The sequence below is a fragment of the Corvus moneduloides genome, chromosome 2 (assembly GCF_009650955.1).
Source record: "Corvus moneduloides isolate bCorMon1 chromosome 2, bCorMon1.pri, whole genome shotgun sequence".
NCBI classification, from domain to species: domain Eukaryota; kingdom Metazoa; phylum Chordata; class Aves; order Passeriformes; family Corvidae; genus Corvus; species Corvus moneduloides.
The window spans coordinates 38,674,243-38,691,252 of NC_045477.1; the positions used below are offsets into that span (position 1 = coordinate 38,674,243).

The 17,010-nt window shown below is 37.8% G+C and overlaps 1 protein-coding gene and 1 non-coding gene across 11 annotated transcripts in view; both read left to right on the plus strand.

The window, feature by feature from the left end:
* Positions 1-17,010, plus strand: part of CEP295 (centrosomal protein 295) — a 75,624-nt gene that overhangs the window by 50,545 nt on the left and 8,069 nt on the right. For 9 of the 10 annotated variants that reach the window (XR_004238184.1, XM_032099168.1, XM_032099162.1 and 6 more), the window contains 11 exons: positions 261-473; positions 1,553-1,641; positions 1,774-2,845; positions 3,803-3,974; positions 4,116-4,265; positions 5,692-5,913; positions 11,295-11,401; positions 12,856-12,970; positions 14,521-14,754; positions 16,278-16,435; positions 16,665-16,827. Coding sequence is in view for 9 of the 10 variants with exons in the window: in XM_032099168.1 (XP_031955059.1) it covers positions 261-473; positions 1,553-1,641; positions 1,774-2,845; positions 3,803-3,974; positions 4,116-4,265; positions 5,692-5,913; positions 11,295-11,401; positions 12,856-12,970; positions 14,521-14,754; positions 16,278-16,435; positions 16,665-16,827 (2,695 nt within the window). In the remaining variant the exon portion in view is untranslated. The remainder of the gene's footprint in view (positions 1-260; positions 474-1,552; positions 1,642-1,773; positions 2,846-3,802; positions 3,975-4,115; positions 4,266-5,691; positions 5,914-11,294; positions 11,402-12,855; positions 12,971-14,520; positions 14,755-16,277; positions 16,436-16,664; positions 16,828-17,010) is intronic. The other variant, XM_032099165.1, reaches the window with a different exon arrangement.
* LOC116440494 lies at positions 12,528-12,611 on the plus strand. Its single transcript, XR_004238647.1, has one exon. It is a non-coding gene; the product is annotated as a small nucleolar RNA U2-19 (small nucleolar RNA).

Consider the following 17,010-nt stretch of genomic DNA (forward strand, 5'->3'; position numbering starts at 1 on the left):
TATTAATTTGAGAACAGGTAATAATGCAATAGTAAATGGATTAGGGATTGTTAGAGACGTTGAGCCAGTAAAACAAAGTTATTCCTGTAAACTTCGGAACTGCTTTTAAAGGCCTGTTGCAATTTGGAAATACCTGTCACAAGCAATAGAATTTCTTCTGTAATTTGAAACAAAGGTTTGTGTGTGGTGGTGGTGTGTGAGCAGTCTGGTTTCTTCATCATTCAGTTCTAGAGATTCCCCCTCATTTTTCTTTTCAATAGAATGAGGAAATAGAGAAACAGAAACAGGAGCAGCTGACCTTGATTAAAAAAATTGAGGAAGAGAAAGCTCTTTTGGAGGCTGATTATCTGAAGATCCAAATGCAAACCTGTTTGGAGGAGGCTAAGAAAAAAAAAGAAGAGGAAGAGCAAGGTCAGCTGGTGCAAAGCCACAGTCTCCCTTCCACAGATCAGCAGAACCAAATGGAACATGAGGTGAAGAATTATGGAAAATTGTGTGTAGGTTTTTAGTTACTATTACAATAAAAATAAAGAACACCGTTTACCAATTTTAAACTATATCAATCAAGACAATTTTTATTTCTTAGGCTGTGAATTAGAAGTTTGTATGTATAAAAGCTTCCTTTTCTAGTGTACAAGCTTTATTTCACATGGTATCACTGGACCTGAAGGAGTGGCATGAATCTGTGTCAGGGGAGGTTTAGGTTAGACGCTATGAAAAAGGTTTTTAACCAAGAGGGTGGTTGGGCACTGGAACAGCTCCCAGAGAAGTGGTCACAGCACCAAGCCTCTGAGTTCAAGAAGTGTTTGGATGGTGCTCTCAGGTACATGTTGTGGCTCTTGGGGATGGTCCTGTGCAGGGCCAAGAACTGGACTTTGATGACCTTGTAGGTCCCATTCAACTCAGATATTCTGTTATTTTATGATTCTGTGATTTTTGCTATTGTATTGTCTCTCTATAGTCCAAGGGACAGCACGTCTGTTTATAATGCCTGTTAGTAAAATCTGATTAGAGTAACATAATGATGAAGGCATGTAGACATAACGCTTTTCAAGAAGGAAAAAAGAAATCATAGTTGGAAAAAAAATCGCAAAAATCTGCCTCTGTCTGTCTGTTTAAATCTCAAACAGCTACTTAAAGAAGAGGAATTTATGGAGGATGTTGAAGGAAAGTAATCTTCTTTATATATAAAATCTTGATTCATTTGCACAACCTGTGCTCTTTTGAGAGTCTGATTGCCTTGGAAGTGCAGCTGTATTGGCTCATTGCTCCCTGAGTTTGCAGGGTATATTTACCTCTTTAGGCTGAGCTGCTGTAAGCACCATTGACTTTGATGGTGTGTGCAGAGAGAGACTGTAGCTGTGGGCCATCCGTTCTAGAAACTCCTTTAGCTTCATTGCCTCAGGCTGAAATCTCACAGACTTCAAACATGGTGGTACCCAGTGGCTTCTGTAAACTTAGGAGGAAGAACACACAGCTTATGGTTGTTGCCATAATAGTATTCTGTGAGTTAGTTGTATATGTGCAATTAAAATTATTTTATTTTGATTAGACTACTGCATCAGACACCAGGAGTCCAAGAGAAGACAGTCATATACGGATGATCCGTAATTTTCAACAACGCCTTCTGCAGCAAAAAAGGTAAGCGTCTTTATGGACTGTGAAGTGTCTTTATGGAATGCCTGTTCAAAGTAATTGGAATTGCTTTGGTTATTGAAATTGATGTTTCTTTTTGCACTGCTCTGAAAAGATTCATGTTTTCACTCTGTTCAGGTTGCACAAACAGACCATTGAAGAAGCTAGAAAGCATCTACAGGAGTATCAGAATACACTGAAGCAAAGGTACTTGTCTACTTTTGCAACACCTCTGAGCTCAATGGAAACAAAATCCATTAATTTAGATCCTGTCTCAGAGCCACTCCTAGAGAGGCAAGGAGCACAGCCAACACAATCCCAGGCATTGGAACAAGTCAATACCCAAGAATATGCGCAGTCATTACCTGCATTTTCAGGAGCGTTGCGTCTGTTGGAAAAACCATCTTCACAGAAGCAGGCAGAGCAAATGCATAACATTTGTCCTGGAAGATCAGTGCAGTTTTCAGAAGCATCAAAATCGAAGCATGGAGAGTTTGACTTGCTGTGTGACTGTCCTTCACAGGAACAAGTGGGAATGTTCAAAACTGCCAGTAATCACATCAGAGAGCCATCCCAGTCCCAGTTGCCATCAGGGTCAGTCAGGAAAGAAGTCACTGCAGTAAGAACACAACCAGAAGCACAGCGACAACATGTTAGATTTGTGTTGCCTGCAGAAAGTTCCTCTGAGTTTTCAGAAACAGTGCACTCTGAAGAGTTAGCTCAGAAGATACTTAACTATCAGAAAGAGACAGAAGTTGGAGAAGAGCATCCATTTAAGACATCCCTCATGCCAGCAACAAGGAGATCAGCCTTGGCTGATCCTTTAGCCTGTCAGCAGGGATCTGTAGAGAGCAGCAGCGGAACAAGCCCTGATCAACTGTTCAGTTCTTCTGAACCCATGATTCTAGCACATGAAGAATCTAAAGCCCAGGGTGTTGAGGAATTATTGATATCAAAACCAGGAGATGCATCTTTGTTAAATTATTATTCTGGTATATTGAATTTAAGGGACAGAGTGTTGGCCTCATCAGAAAGCATCCAAGCTCAGCAAAAGTATTTGAAAGAATTGCAAGAACAGCTAGATGCACAAAGAGAAGCTCTTCTTTCTAAACGGAGAATACAGGAACAACTACTTTTACAGAAGCAAGAGAAATTGAAGGAGCAGATGCAGAGACAGCAAGAGGCTTTGAAAGAATTTCTAAACAAGCAGGTAAGCTTTACAAACACTTTGCATGGGGAATCGTCTAGGAGGTGATCAAACTTATGAGTCAATGCTACCAGTTAACAGAGTACCCCATGTTGATAGTTTCAAGTGATTTACCATAATGAAAATTTTAATTAGGACTTGTGATTTGTAATCAGTACTTTTCCTCTGTAAGCCCCAAGAGCGCAGTTTTGTTCAGTCTAACAGAAATACTGTGAACGTCCGTGCTTGGTCTCTGAGCATAATGCCTATTGAAATTGTTATGTTGTCTGAAATTCCTGTAGGTAGAGTTGTCTTCTTAACTATAAATGCACCTCTATGTGTGAAATAGCCCTTGTATTAAAAAGACTTAAACAGTACCTGAAAGGATATCATAAGCATCTTGAATAGATTATTTTTAAAGCTTGTCTTTTTGTGTGTACTCACTAGGAAATTGGTTTGGCAGCTGCAGTCTTGACTTGTAATTTGCTTGTTTCTCAGTAACAGAAGAAGGATCCAAGTTTATTCTTGAGCTTCTAAAGAGCCTCCTTTTGCCTTCCCTTGTGTTTTTTTTTCAACTGAAGCCATCTTAGAAGAATAACTGTTCCCTGTAGAGTTCCTGTCTTTTGATTTTTGCAGCCTCCAAACATCTAAAATTCTTGAATTCAGGAGCTGAAAGAGTAAAAGCAGACTTTTCAGAAATTGTTTCTGGTAAAAATGATGAGTACTCTGATCTAATCTCACAAAGGCCTTGAAAATGTAACTAATTGAGTTTTAGCACATTCGGTTTGTAGAGCTAAGTACAATTCCTCTATGTCCAAATGTTTTTGTGAGCTAAGCAGATCTGTCCAGTATCCTGTGTACTCAAACTGCTTTCTCAACATGCTCAATATTGTCCTATGTGGAATACACACAAGAAAAAATGCTTGTTTGATAAATTAGTATAAATATAATCTTACATAAAACTGCTTCCCCCCTTCTCAGGTGAAACGTATGTGCCCAAATGAAGAAGGGACAGAGGCACAAAAGCCTGACTGGATTAATAGAACTGACTTTCTCCAAGTCTCAGAAAACTACCAGCAAGAGAATTGTGGCAGGAGTAAATTTCACAGAAGTGAAACGATTTCTTGGTGCATTGGTCCAGTTGAGCAAACTGGTAAGGCTGTGTGTTATTTTTCATTATAATTTTTATTGGCTTACAGCTGAGCTGGAGTTCTCTTCCATCTCTCCAAGTTAATTTGAGATATGTGCGTGTGTGTACCCATATTATTGCAACATACTCAACTTTGTTTTACAGACCAATCTGAGAAAGTTCTCTGTAGAGAGAAGCGGAGATCTTCCAAACCACCAGTGACAAAAGTCAAGTTAGGGCTTGGTTTGCAACAACATGAACTTAGTGTTATACCAGAGATAGACACACCAAAAAGTTGCAGCCTCTCTTTTTCAGGTAATGTACAAAATATATAATAAATGCTGTTATGAGTAGATTGGAGGAATATAATCTTCGAGATTATTAGGAAATAATAGCTGATATTTTTGCTATTCTTAAGGTATAACTTAAAAACTAGCAAAGTGAGTTGTAGTTCAGAAAAGTTTATCCTGTGAGTGTCTGTCTAGAAAATCATAATTTAAACAAAATTTCACCAGGAGAACAGAATTCATGGTTGTTCCATGATGTTAGTTCCTTGTTGATTTTTCTTTTGGGCAGGGTCTGTGTTAATAGGCAGTTGTACAATAACTCAAAAGAGAAGTTGGTAGATTTTGTTTGAGTGTTTACCTTTTGAGCATACCAGGAAAGTGACTGTGAAATCTTTCAAGTAAGATGTTAGTATCAAGCTTCTACAGAAACTTTTAGGCCATCTTTTTATGTTGTTTTTTCTAGTTAAAAAACACTCATTGCAAAAAAAAAATTTGAAGAGCAGTTATAATTTTATAAATATATTTGTTACAGTCTGCAGCCAATGCTTTGCAATTCTCTATAAGGAACATTAATTAACAGGTACAACAAACTCATGTTTTCTAAAGGTAAACATTTAATTTTTTTTTTCAAGGTCTCTTCACATCTAGAATGTAATGCATATTTTACAAAGTTTTTTATGTTGTGTTCTTAAAAGGGCTCAACAGAACAATCTGAGTAATTATAGACCTGTCAGGCTGGCATTCATTGTGAGCAAAATAATGAAACAGCTGATATGAGACATCCTTCAATTAAAGAAAAGTAATTAATGTTAGTCAGCATCAGTTTATACAGAGTAATTCTTGTTTGACCAATTTGGTATCTTGATTAGATAGCAGGTTCTGTTGGGTAAGGTTTTGACTGAGGAATATATTTATGTTCCCAAAAGCACTTGGCTTAGTAACTTACACTTGGCTGTATAATACTGTTATGATCCACACGTGATTTATTCCTGTATTACCAAACCATTGGTCATGGTAGGTGGTAAAAACTTGAGATTTTTACTGGGTTGGGTGGCCAAAAAGGGCTGTTTCACAGGCCAGGTTGTAGAGAAAGAAATCTTTAAACCAGAGCAGAGAAGTTACATTGCCTCTGGATCTGGAGAAGTTACTGAAAGTTTTGTTGGATTTGCTATGTGGAAAAATTTGTTTGAATTTTTTTTTGAAGAAATGCTTTGGTGGAGTTAGGAATTAGTTTTTGAGAAGTCTATGATCTGTATAATCTTTCAGCCTGTATAATCCATAGACTGTGATGCAAATGTGTTTACTGATGTGATACAACTAAATTCATTAAAATGGGGACCATGCAAATTCAGCAGGTTATTTCTGTAGAATAGAATGTGCATCTTAATGTTCCTCATGACGTGCAAAGCACTTCTTTTCTATACCCAAACTGATTACAAATGTTTTAAATTCAGATAAAACAGATGCTGGTACTGGAGAAACTTCTCTGATTTCAGCCTCTGGGGAGTTTGCATGTGTGAAGCATCACAGTCGTGCTCTTCATGAAGGCACCTCTCCTTTGGGTATAACAAACTATGAAGGAAAAGCCTCCAATGGAAGTCCAAGGCAAACTAATCCATCAGGGAGATTATTGCAAGAATTGCTGATGATGGCTGCTGAAACTTCATATGATTCAGGTGAGGAAATCCTCTTCCTTCAAGGAGTTTTGTGAACACCATTCAGCATTGCTGATTTTACTGCTGTTTATTTGTAGAATATGACCTGAGTTGTTAAAGAGCATGCAGTGCTATTTAATGCTATTGAATTTTAAGTGTAAAAAAGGATGTTTCAATAAGCACTTGTCTCAGAATGACTGAGTTTTTATCTTTCGGGTTTTTGTGATCCATTACCATTCTAGTAACAAGTCCACACTGCACTACACTGCTAGTCAACAGTTTCTTGTCCAAGGCATGTCCTTTTCATCTGTAACTTTTAGAATTGTAAAGGTTTGCAGGTCTTGCAGGTGGGAACCTGTTTTGGGCAGACCAGTGGTGTTCCTGATTCAATACCCAATGATTCTTGTAGTGATACAAAGGAAATCAGTGCTTAAAAAGGCCTCTGGAGTGTTAGTGTGTTGATTTAGATATCCTCTGAAAGATCAGTGTATGTAAGAAATTACTTAAAAATATGGTTGAGACAAAAAATAGAAGGCTAAGGTCATTGTCAGTTCAAAAAAACTTTGAAAGAATCATGTCTTAGATGTGACAGACATAAAAATTGAGAAACGTAGAATATATCAAATTGAGAGACCTGAGACGTATAAGGGTCGAGTCCAACTTCCTGATTCTCCCAGGATTACCTAAAACAAAACCATTGACTAAGAGTATTGTCCAGTTGCTCCTTGAGCTCTGATGGCCTTAATGCTATGATCACTTTCCTGGGGAATGTGTCCCAATGACTGACTGCCCTCTCAGTGAGAAACCTTTTCCTAATGTCCAGTCTTGTCCTAATGCAGCTTTATTCCATTTCCTTGTGTCCTGTTGCCTTGTTTAGTTACAGGTAATTATTTTGTATGTGCAATGTCTATTTAATTAGGAAGTTGTGACTATCAGCTCACAGTGCATTAGGCTTGACTCTCAGCTTGTGAGACTAACACAGTGCTAGAGTTGAGCCAGACACCAGAATTTTCAAGTAGCTGTGAGGGGTCTCCTGACTAGGAAAAGTCTGTGCATAGCTAGTATTCAGGACAGGCCCATTCTGCTTTGACCCTTTCCAGTAGCCACCATAGGCTTTTAACATGCTCCACTGAGTATGTCAAAAGGAACAGTGCAGTCTTGTAAGGACTGCTTTAGCTCTGTTCTTGTCTGTCTGTGAAGAGCTTTTATTGAACAAGAACACCTTTGAGGATAGGCCATGTCCATAGGTGGCAAAGTTATTTGGATTCCATAAAATAAAACAAGTTGTTTTGGTTATCAGCAAAAAGGTTTTTGCTAGAAAGTGGTTTGTGAATGTTCAAAATAATTTTGTTTCAGGGACATTGAAACCTGCCAAACATATTATGGGTAACTTGGCTGGCTTTATAAAAGGACAAAGATGACTAGTTTGTAAAACATTTGCTAAAGCAGTTTGAAGCTTTTTACAAGGTGATGGCGTTGCATGATCCAGTACAGTTTTCAGTATCCATCTGAAATATTACTGGAGCTGCAGAGGAGTTCCCAGAAGCTAGGTAGCCTTCATATGCTCATTGTTACGAGCAATACAACTGTGTAGTACGCATCTCCTGGTTTTGCTAGAAATTTCACCACTGGCCCTAAGCTTTAATTTTTCATTTAATTTGCATTGAGACTTCATTTCCAATTCAGTCGGATTTACTTGGAATTATAGTTGTTTTGAATGAATACATATACACTCATTTTCCTTCAGCAGTTTCTTTATTTCTCAGAATGCCCCTTTTGAAGTATATCTATATTTAAACTTAAATTATCATAAAATCATTTTGCCTTTTAACAGTATTTGAAGAAAAGACTTGTATCTGTCTGGGTAAGTTGTAAAAGCATTGCTAGAGCAGCTGTTACCAAATTAATATAAAATAACTTGGTGTAGTGTCTTCTTACATTGAGTATTGTATATGAACAATGCAATAGTTTATGTAAGAGGATTAGGAAACTTTATGTGAACTTCTATATTAAAAGAAAAAACCGAAAGCTTTCTGTGATTGTGTTTAAGAGGATTGCCCTCTTGAGCAGATCTGCAACCAAAGTGCCGGCAATAATCTTGATAACGTGTAGGCTATGGCGCTCTCTCTGGTATTTTCAGTAACTAGTGTGGTATTTCAGCAAGTAAATCTACAATCCCTTGCACTTTAAATACAAAGTTTCTGAAAGGAAAATTTAAGGTTCATTTTAGGTTGTTGCTTATGATTTTTTATTTCATTTGGTTTTCAAATTTTTTTTGCTACTTGATTCTTACCAGAACATGTTTGCGTTTTTGCCATGTTTTCAAGATGTAATTGTATCTCTATAGGTAAGAGCAAATGAGTGCTTTGTGTGGTCTTTGACCTTGTTCTTTGAAGTTATGCTCTTGGTGGTTTCAGCCTTTGACCAAATAATGTAAGTCTTTACAACTTATGAGTTGTACTGCTTTCATGATTCCAGAACCACTAGCTGTGTACAAATCCTTGGTCACTGCTCACATGCTTGTTCAAATTAGACATCAAAGATAAAAAGATAAAGTTGGTAAATCTGCTTTTTACATGCAGATGCTTTATCAACAAAAGTGAGTTTCCTTTGATAGGAAGCTGCCTTGGGTAACAGGCAGTTTTTTAAAAAAGTCTATAATTAGCTGTATTTCTTTCTTCAGTTATTACAGGAAGAAAGATGACTTTAACCCTCTCAAATTTAGTGGCAGGCATGTCTGAATGTAAAATGGGTCATAAGGACTTCTTGTGGTTAGGTGAGGATGAATCCCTGTTCTCAGTATTGAGTGGTTGCAAGTGCTGCACCAACTGATCAGCTGGTTGCAGCCAGAGGACAGGTAATTTTGCTAAAGTGATGTTGCATTGAGTGAGGCTAAAATCTGAATTGCTCTTTTACATGCCATGGATGCATGATAGGATGAGTTGGGAACTTTGGACACTTGATGTTCTTTCCAATCCTCTTTGGCTAGAATGGGCTAATAGAATTCAAACTGTTAATAGGGATTTGCAGAATAACCCTGCAGATGAGACAGGCAGTTTGATGGCATTAACCTAATTTCCTTAGGAAGTCAGCCTGGAACTAGTGACTAGGTTTGATACATACACTTCTTCCACCGTTCTCCTTCAGGACGTATCAACAGGCTTGTCTCTCTTTATTCATCTGCATTGGTTCCAGAGCAGTGGTCCAGATGTGATTATCTTCATGTGTTGCTACTCTCTATGGGGATGTTACTCCAAGAATATTTCAATTTATTTTTAGTAATCCCAAGTATTTGTCCATTATTCAGCATTTCAACAGACTGTCTTTTCTATTACCAGTTTAGCTGTTATTGTTGTTTGTCTACATGCCTGGATTTGGACTAATCCTTGTTTTTACATTGTCTTCACTGAGTGTTTGGGCTTTCAGTCATTTGTCTTTCAAGTTGCACCCTAAAACAATTGCTGCTATTTTACTGCCATTTCTGTTGGGGGGGAAAAAAAGCAACATTTGGGATATTACAGATTCAGCTTTTAAATATAAATTCTTTGTGACACTGTGGTGGCCAAGAAGTTAAAACATGAAAGTCCCATGTCGCTGTGAGGAACAAGAACCTTGCACTATTAGTTTAGAGGAAGGAGAGAAGACAGAAAAACCCTCCTTTATGAATCACCAGATACAGGATTTTTAAGGATATTAATATAATAAAATCATGGGATATGAGCATGTATTTTAATTAAATAATTTGGTTTGTAGCATGAAATTGATACTGTTCATCGCTGGTATTAATATCACAAGAACAATGCAGGTTCTTACAGTACAGTAATGAAACATTTGTAACATAGCTGTCCATAGAATTTATATACAAGAGATTAATATTAAATGCTTGAATCTCATCTCTAGTGTATCCTGTACTACTGCCCATCACAGCGATAGTCTATGGAAAATAAAATAACTTCTTTCAGAAAGGGATCTCTAATGTTGATGGAAAGGTATTAGAAAATAAAGAATTATGTGGTAGCTTGTCCCAGCATTTACTTTTTTATCAAATTTTAAAATAAATACTCTATTTCTAGTTTCTGAATGTCTTGACAGCCATTTCTAGACACTGCTCCTTGTTATTATTTTAGGTTTAGCAATCTCTTGTACTGCGCACTTTTTCTTCTGTGGAGATATTTAAATAGTAATTGATTAGATGATTGCGGTTCTCATGCTTCTTCAAGGAATTTTCTTGAAGGCCTCGCTCATTTTCAGGATCCTCTGTCTCCTGTATCCTGCTCCAAGGAAGAGGAGCAGACTTGAGCAGAGTACTTGGTCTCTAAATAAATGCATTTTAGATGTATTTCCTTTCGTGTTTTGTACTTTCTCCTAGAAGTCTACTGGGTTGTAGTGGCTATAAGAAACCTTGGATTTTTTTTTCCTCTCCCTGAAATGAGTTGCAAAATGTTTCATATTTATTGAGAACACAATCTTTATTATTGTGACATCATATCAATATGTTACTGGTGTTGCTTTACAGAGGAAACATCCCCTATTTTTTTATAGTATGAAAAATGGAACCACTAAAGTTTGCCATCTGGTAAGAAACTGAGCTTCAGCATACGCAAAGTACAAACTTGTGTTACGATTCACAAAAAGTTAGATCTGCTTAAGTAGAGAGTCTTACGAAAGCTGGAATGAAATGTCTGTCACTAGCAGCCTATTTAGAATTGGGAGAAAGCATACCTACTTCACTTGTGTTCATTTCAGTTTCATACTTAGCACTGCTTTCTTGAAAACTATTACTGGAAATAAGAATATGTATTTGTTTGTGACAATTAATTTGCAGTCATAGAATTGTCAAACTTTGAAGGTGCTTATCAGCACTGAATGCAGAAATTGCGTTTTCTGGTTGCTGCTGTGGTGGTTTTTTTGGACAGATACTGATCACACTTATTTTTATGTGTAAGAGCATTATGGCAAAAGTGACTCAGTTCCATGGTAGTAGTCATTCTGTAGTTAAGCAATTCAGTGTTTCTGTGTTCTCTGATTTACTTAGAATGTCTGATTTTCTTTTTAATTACTGTAATGGTAGATTGTAAAAGATTCCCCCCACTCCAGTGAAATGATTGATCATGCCAAAGCATGAATTTTGAGCTCTTCCTGCCTGCTCTGTGGAGAGCAGTCAGGGTAGTTAGAAATTTTAGGAAGGCTGGTCAAGGAGAACCACAGGTTGCTGATGAAATTGGTGGTATACTGGAGCAAAAAGTGTGTAGGTGAGAGGAAAGTGGTTAAGGATGGGCAAAATCAGTGCTCGAAGAGTGAGGCCGGCAGCAGTGGAGTGTTACTGCCCTCTGCTGTGCATTGCTCACTATGAACTCAAGAATTGCTTTTTTCCTTATTGCTTCTCTTACTTTTGTGTTCAGCCCAGTCCCAGGATTCTCAAGTGTCTCAAGATTCATCAGTTCTTGCTGCTGAAGGCGGAGAGAGACTTAGAACATGTTCTGGACCATCATTCAGGCTTGATAATACGGTTGGTCACATCAAAATAATCCTATACCTCACTCTTTATTTTGTGATGTAATCTTTCTCATATTGGTTGGCTAAGAGTGGGTGCACTATTCTAGGTGCAGCAGTAAAACAAGCACCAAGTAAAGAGATAACCACTGTGATGGATCTGCTCTGTTCCTGTTCATACAGCATGGGATGCTGTTGCTCCTCTGTCAGGGCACACCATGGGCTTACACTCAGCTTGCTGAGACTCCTTTTTCACAGTGCTTTTCCCCAGGCAGGCCTCAGCTGGGACTGGTGCTCTGGCTCCTTCCTTCCCACGTGCTGGACTTTGCATTTGCCTTCATGCCGTTCCTGTAGAGGCAGCCTCAGAGGTCCCTCTGGATACCAGCCCTGCTGTTCGGTGCATGGGATGCTCCTCCTGCCTTAACGTATCTGCAAATTTGATAAAAAAGCGTGGTGTCACCTCCTCTGGGTCATTCATTGCCAAGGACAGAGCCCTGTGTGCTTGTTCCCCACCTCCACAGAGTGTGTAACCCTGCAATCACTGACCTCTGAGCCTGATTATCCAGCCAGGTTTTTAAAGCCAGTTTTTTTTACCCTTCTTACTGTCCATCCGTCCAGGTTGCAGCATCCAAACTGGGATCATAGAATATTGTCAGACTGTTAAAAATCTTGCCAAAATCAGCACCAATCTCCCTCTTTTCTCTCACCCAAAGATTCCATCATTTTTTTAGGAGATAACAGTATTTAAAACATGCGTGTATTACATATATATATAAAAGTGTCTTAGGATGTAAATATTTTGTATGAGTATGTTCAATATATTTGTATAAATTAGTACATAATGAAGATTTTTTATTTTCTTAGGGCACATTTAAGTCAGAGTTTGAAAAGAATTGTTCGTATCTAATTGTTCAAAATTTTGAAGCACAGGAACCCTCATTGTCTGCTTCACGACTTTGTAGAGCTTACCTTAAAATTAAGGAAGATAATGCTTTAGAGGGTTTTGTGTATTTTAATTTCACAGAATTAGATTTTAAGTCTCCTGTACGCAAAAACCTCAATATTGCAAGTACTTGTAAAGCTCATGACTTTTTAATGTTTTGCATGTATGTCCCTCTGAGATCCACAATTCTACTGAAGTGGGTCTGTGATGAAAAATAGCCAAATCTGACCACCGGGAGATAAAACAATCTTCCAGGTGTCATGATTTGTATGCAGTTCTGAGAGGCTTTATAACTGTGTGTGTGTGTGTGTGTGTGTGAGTGGGAGGGGAGGGGGCTGTTGGGGAGTGAAGTGCCTGGGACATGGGGTGTGAATGTCTTGTACTGAGCAAGGATGAATCTGTATTTGCCTGACGGCAAAACATGAAGGCTCCTACACTTGACCTGAGCTCAGAATGAAATGTGTGTGTTTATAGCTTTACTTCTGAACGTGTGAATACACTGTAATAGGTGTGTTGCTTTATCCTAGGAAGTACCAGGTTCAGAGGCTTTCATGCAACAAATACCCTGTGATGTAACTTCAACAATTTCCACTGGCAGCTTTTCAGCCAGTGAAACGTTGAATGCAAGCCCTGTTGACACTGGTGAGTGTTCAGGTTTTGTTTTCTTGTAAAAGGAAAATTGTGGTTTAATTTTATGGCAGAGTGAGGCCAACTCACTGAAAGTAAGTTCTTCTGAAATAAACTTACGTCAAACTTCACCAAAGGTTGATTAATACATCTTACAGAGTTGGGTACAACCAGAATGTTTTCTTAAGTGCTTATGATTTTTTACTTTTATAATAATTTAACATTATAATACATCTGCTTTGGCAAGGGATAGTTTGAGCTTTATTAGGCAACTGTAACACTAGCAGCTTTCAAGAGGCAGTTTTTGTTTTAAAAATTGTCTTCAAATGATATACTGATAAAAGTTTCCTAATCAATATATATCATGGGTTGTTGCAGAGCTATGATTTTCGTGCTCTTAAGAGAATTGTTCCAGTATCTGCTTGTCACCGCAATAATTCTTAATGACTTATTTTTTAAAATGTCACTTGAATGCCATATTAACTTTTAATAGTTTTCTGGGAAATACATGTTCTTAGTATTTTTTGTTTGTAGTCTGCCTCTTGATGTTATTTTTTCATAAAATCAAAAACAATTCCTTTATAATAAATACATTAAGTGCTTCTAACATTATTACTTGTGAACATGGAAGTGAGTTTGAAATTGATTAAATAGTGACCCTTGGATTTACTTACTTTGAGGTTTAATATTGTGTTACTCTGACACACATCTGATTTCTTAAGCAACATCTGTGTATGAGTTGTTCCATGTTTATAAATCAATTTTTGAAGATTACAGTTTTTACAGCCTGAGATTTCAGTGGCTCATTTTAACCCTAATGTTCCAAACTAATGTTATTTTGAGTAGTAAACTTCATAATTCATGTGACAAATCTGTGTTTTATTGATGTAAGAAAGCTAAAGCCATTTCTAAGATAATTTGTTTGTAGTTTTTCTTCTCTATTTTTTTTAGTTGTGAAAGAAAAATACCAGAAGTTTTGTTATTTGACTAAATAAATTTTTCAGGTCTAGCTGGGTCTTCACCATACACTCAGTGCTTAGTAATGACCTTTTCTGGTAGCTTTGTGCAATTCTTCTGTAAGCTTGTGGATAAGAAGGGTTGGTATGCTGTCTAGGAACATGATTTTGGTTGTCTTGATCTCTCAAATTTCTAGTGTTGGTATTAAGCAATTTCTGTTTAAGCATGAATAAAACCACTGTGCAGTGTCATGAAGATATTCAAGATCACATGAAAAGATTGACACATTTATATACAGTAGGAGGTAAAGAGTGCTAGCTAGCAAAAAATAGCAGTATTAATTCTTTTCTGATCTTGTAATTTTAGTATTTCCTAAGTCTACATTCTGTAAAAGTGCTAAGTACTGACTGCTCCCTAATTAGATATTAGCAACTTGCATTTGTGAAAATGTGTGGTAAGGTTTGTAGGAGCGTTGACAGGAGACAATTAAAGAAACAAAACCCCAGAACTCTTTATGAATATTTCAGGATATTAAGCACTGTTTTCTCAAATGATGTAATGTATGTGATGTGTATGCAAAACTGTGAACATCTAACTTACTATTTCAGGATTATCTTCTGACTGTAGAGAAGATGGAATTCTGAGAGAAGCAGCAAACCACCCTTGGAACTCCTCACTTCCTTCTACCTTGCAGCAGAGGCAAGAGAATTTGTCTGGAGCATCTGAAAGTCAGCTCTCTGAAGGAGAGATGTACTTTTATAAGGAAAACCAGAAAGAGCAGATCCTGGGGAGACCTACTGGGAACTTGAGTTTGAACTCAGAGGACAGTACACATATCCAAGGTATTCATTATTTTATAGCACTTTGGTGCTACTCTCTGATCATGCAGAATGAGGAGCTTGCTCAGTGTTAGGCATTGGTCTGTATTATTTATATTCAGCTTACATTTTGAAGTCAATAAGGATTCTACATGCAAGAATTCAGTACTTTGATGTTCTTGATGCTTTGTGTTAGGTACATGTTCACAAAGCATTACCTAGTGCAGAAAAAAAAGATAAGACTGACCACATTTCTATCAGTTCTGTGCAGCTTCCTGCCACTGTGGCTGGGGCTGTTTGCTACCTGTGCCACTTTTGTCACTTGTTTATGCGCAGCTTTCACTTCAGGAAGGTAGAGAAATACTATATAATACTTTATTGTTCACAGGGGGTCACATAGTTGGTGAAACTCTTGAGTGGTTGGTGGGAGTTTTATGGTCTCTAGAAAAATGTAGCAATTAATGAAAATTAAGAACATCATTATTAGCTATCATGAAGATGATGCTAGTGTTTTAATTCAAATCACTTCCTCCTGGAATGTTTGAAAACCTCAAATGATAGAATTGCAGCATAATCTAGACCAGGAAGGATTTCTGGTTACGTGGCCCAAATTCTCCTTCCTGCTCACAGCAGGGCCAACTTAGACTGGGTTGCTTAAGACCTTGTCCAGGCTGGTTCTGAGTATCTCCAAGGACAAAGATTCTACACACGCAAGCAACATTTTAATAACTTTCTTACTTTCTTTTTTCTTTTCTTGCATGTTCCAGGAGACTGCATTTTCTTTAAACTGACAGAGGATACATTTAGATTAAATACTAGGCAGAAATTAATCATAGTGAGGGTGTTGAGGCACTGGTACAAGTTGTCCAGAGAAGCTGTGGATGCCCCATCCCTGGAAGTGTTCAAGGCCAGGTTGGATGGGGCTTTGAGTAATGGTCAAGTGGAAGGTGTCCCATTGCAAGGGGCTTGGAACCAGATGAACTTTAAGGTCCCTTCCAACCCAGACCATTCTAGGATTCTCTATAATGTTTCTTAGGAGGTAGTAGACAACAGACATTTCTTGTACCACTTCCCTCACACCCCCAGTTCTTCTTTTAAGGTTGAACAAACTCATTTAGCTTCTCTTTGGACATCGTGTGCTACATCCATCCTCTAATCATCCTTGTGGTTCTTCATTGGTCTTGTTCTGCTCTGAGTTTTGTACTAAGAAGCCCACACTACTTCTGAGGCAGTCTTACAAGAGCTGAACAGAGAACTTACAGACTTCACCTTTTCATTTAAAGAATAATAAAATTGAATCAGTGTAACACTTTCTTACTGCTTTTTATACCTGCATTGTGTCAAAGAATTGGATGCTGTAAAGATTTCGTTTTTATGAGCTGGTATTTGTATACCTGCAGAATTCTGAAGGCTTTATTTACTGTTTATAGAAACAACTTGTGATATGTCCATTGTTTGGGGGGAGAGGGGGGTTGTTCTTACGGGGAGTTGGTTTTGGGGATGTGGGTGATGTTTGTTTGTTGTTAAAATAACCTCTTTTCTTACAGCTCCATCAATTGAACGCTGTTTTCCTAAAATGGAGAGACCTTTTCCAAACTTTCATCACCAGCTTTTTCAGCCCCTGGAACCAAGTGTTGACATTGATGCATCATCATCATCATCCTGTTCTCAGTACAGAATTTCACAGCACAGAGAATTTAGCAAGGTACTGCAGAAAAAACTGGTAGAAGAAATACTTTTGGCTTAAGATCTTTAAATGGATAATCCCTATACTGTGTTCTATTTAGAAGAAACACAACAGTATATGTTATATACGTGAATTGCTGATTGTAGCAGAATTGTGACCCAAAAATCAGATACTACCTTTAGCTTTTTATCCTCCATATTTCTGAGAAAATTAATCTTAAATCAAAATTATTTTTTTATGCCACCAGACTTCAGAATTTTCAACAGAAAGTCCAGATATGTCTACATTTCTAGAAGTGGAAAACTCCAGTCTGAACAGACAAAGAGGCAGTCTACCTCCTAGTCTTGAAACAAATGGGCAAAACAACACTGCATCAGAAGAAGAGTCTGCTAGAGAAAATGTCACTCCAGGTATGTACAGTGTAGTCAGATCAGTGCTTTCAAAATCAGCTTTGTGCCAGTGTATAAATATGAACCCTTAGTGTGGGTTTGCAGTGTTGAAATGGGGACAGATCTTGCTTCTCTCAGCCCTGCTTTGAAATGTCTTAACTGCTGCACTCTCACACACTATCTCCCTCGACCCCCTTTAACGGT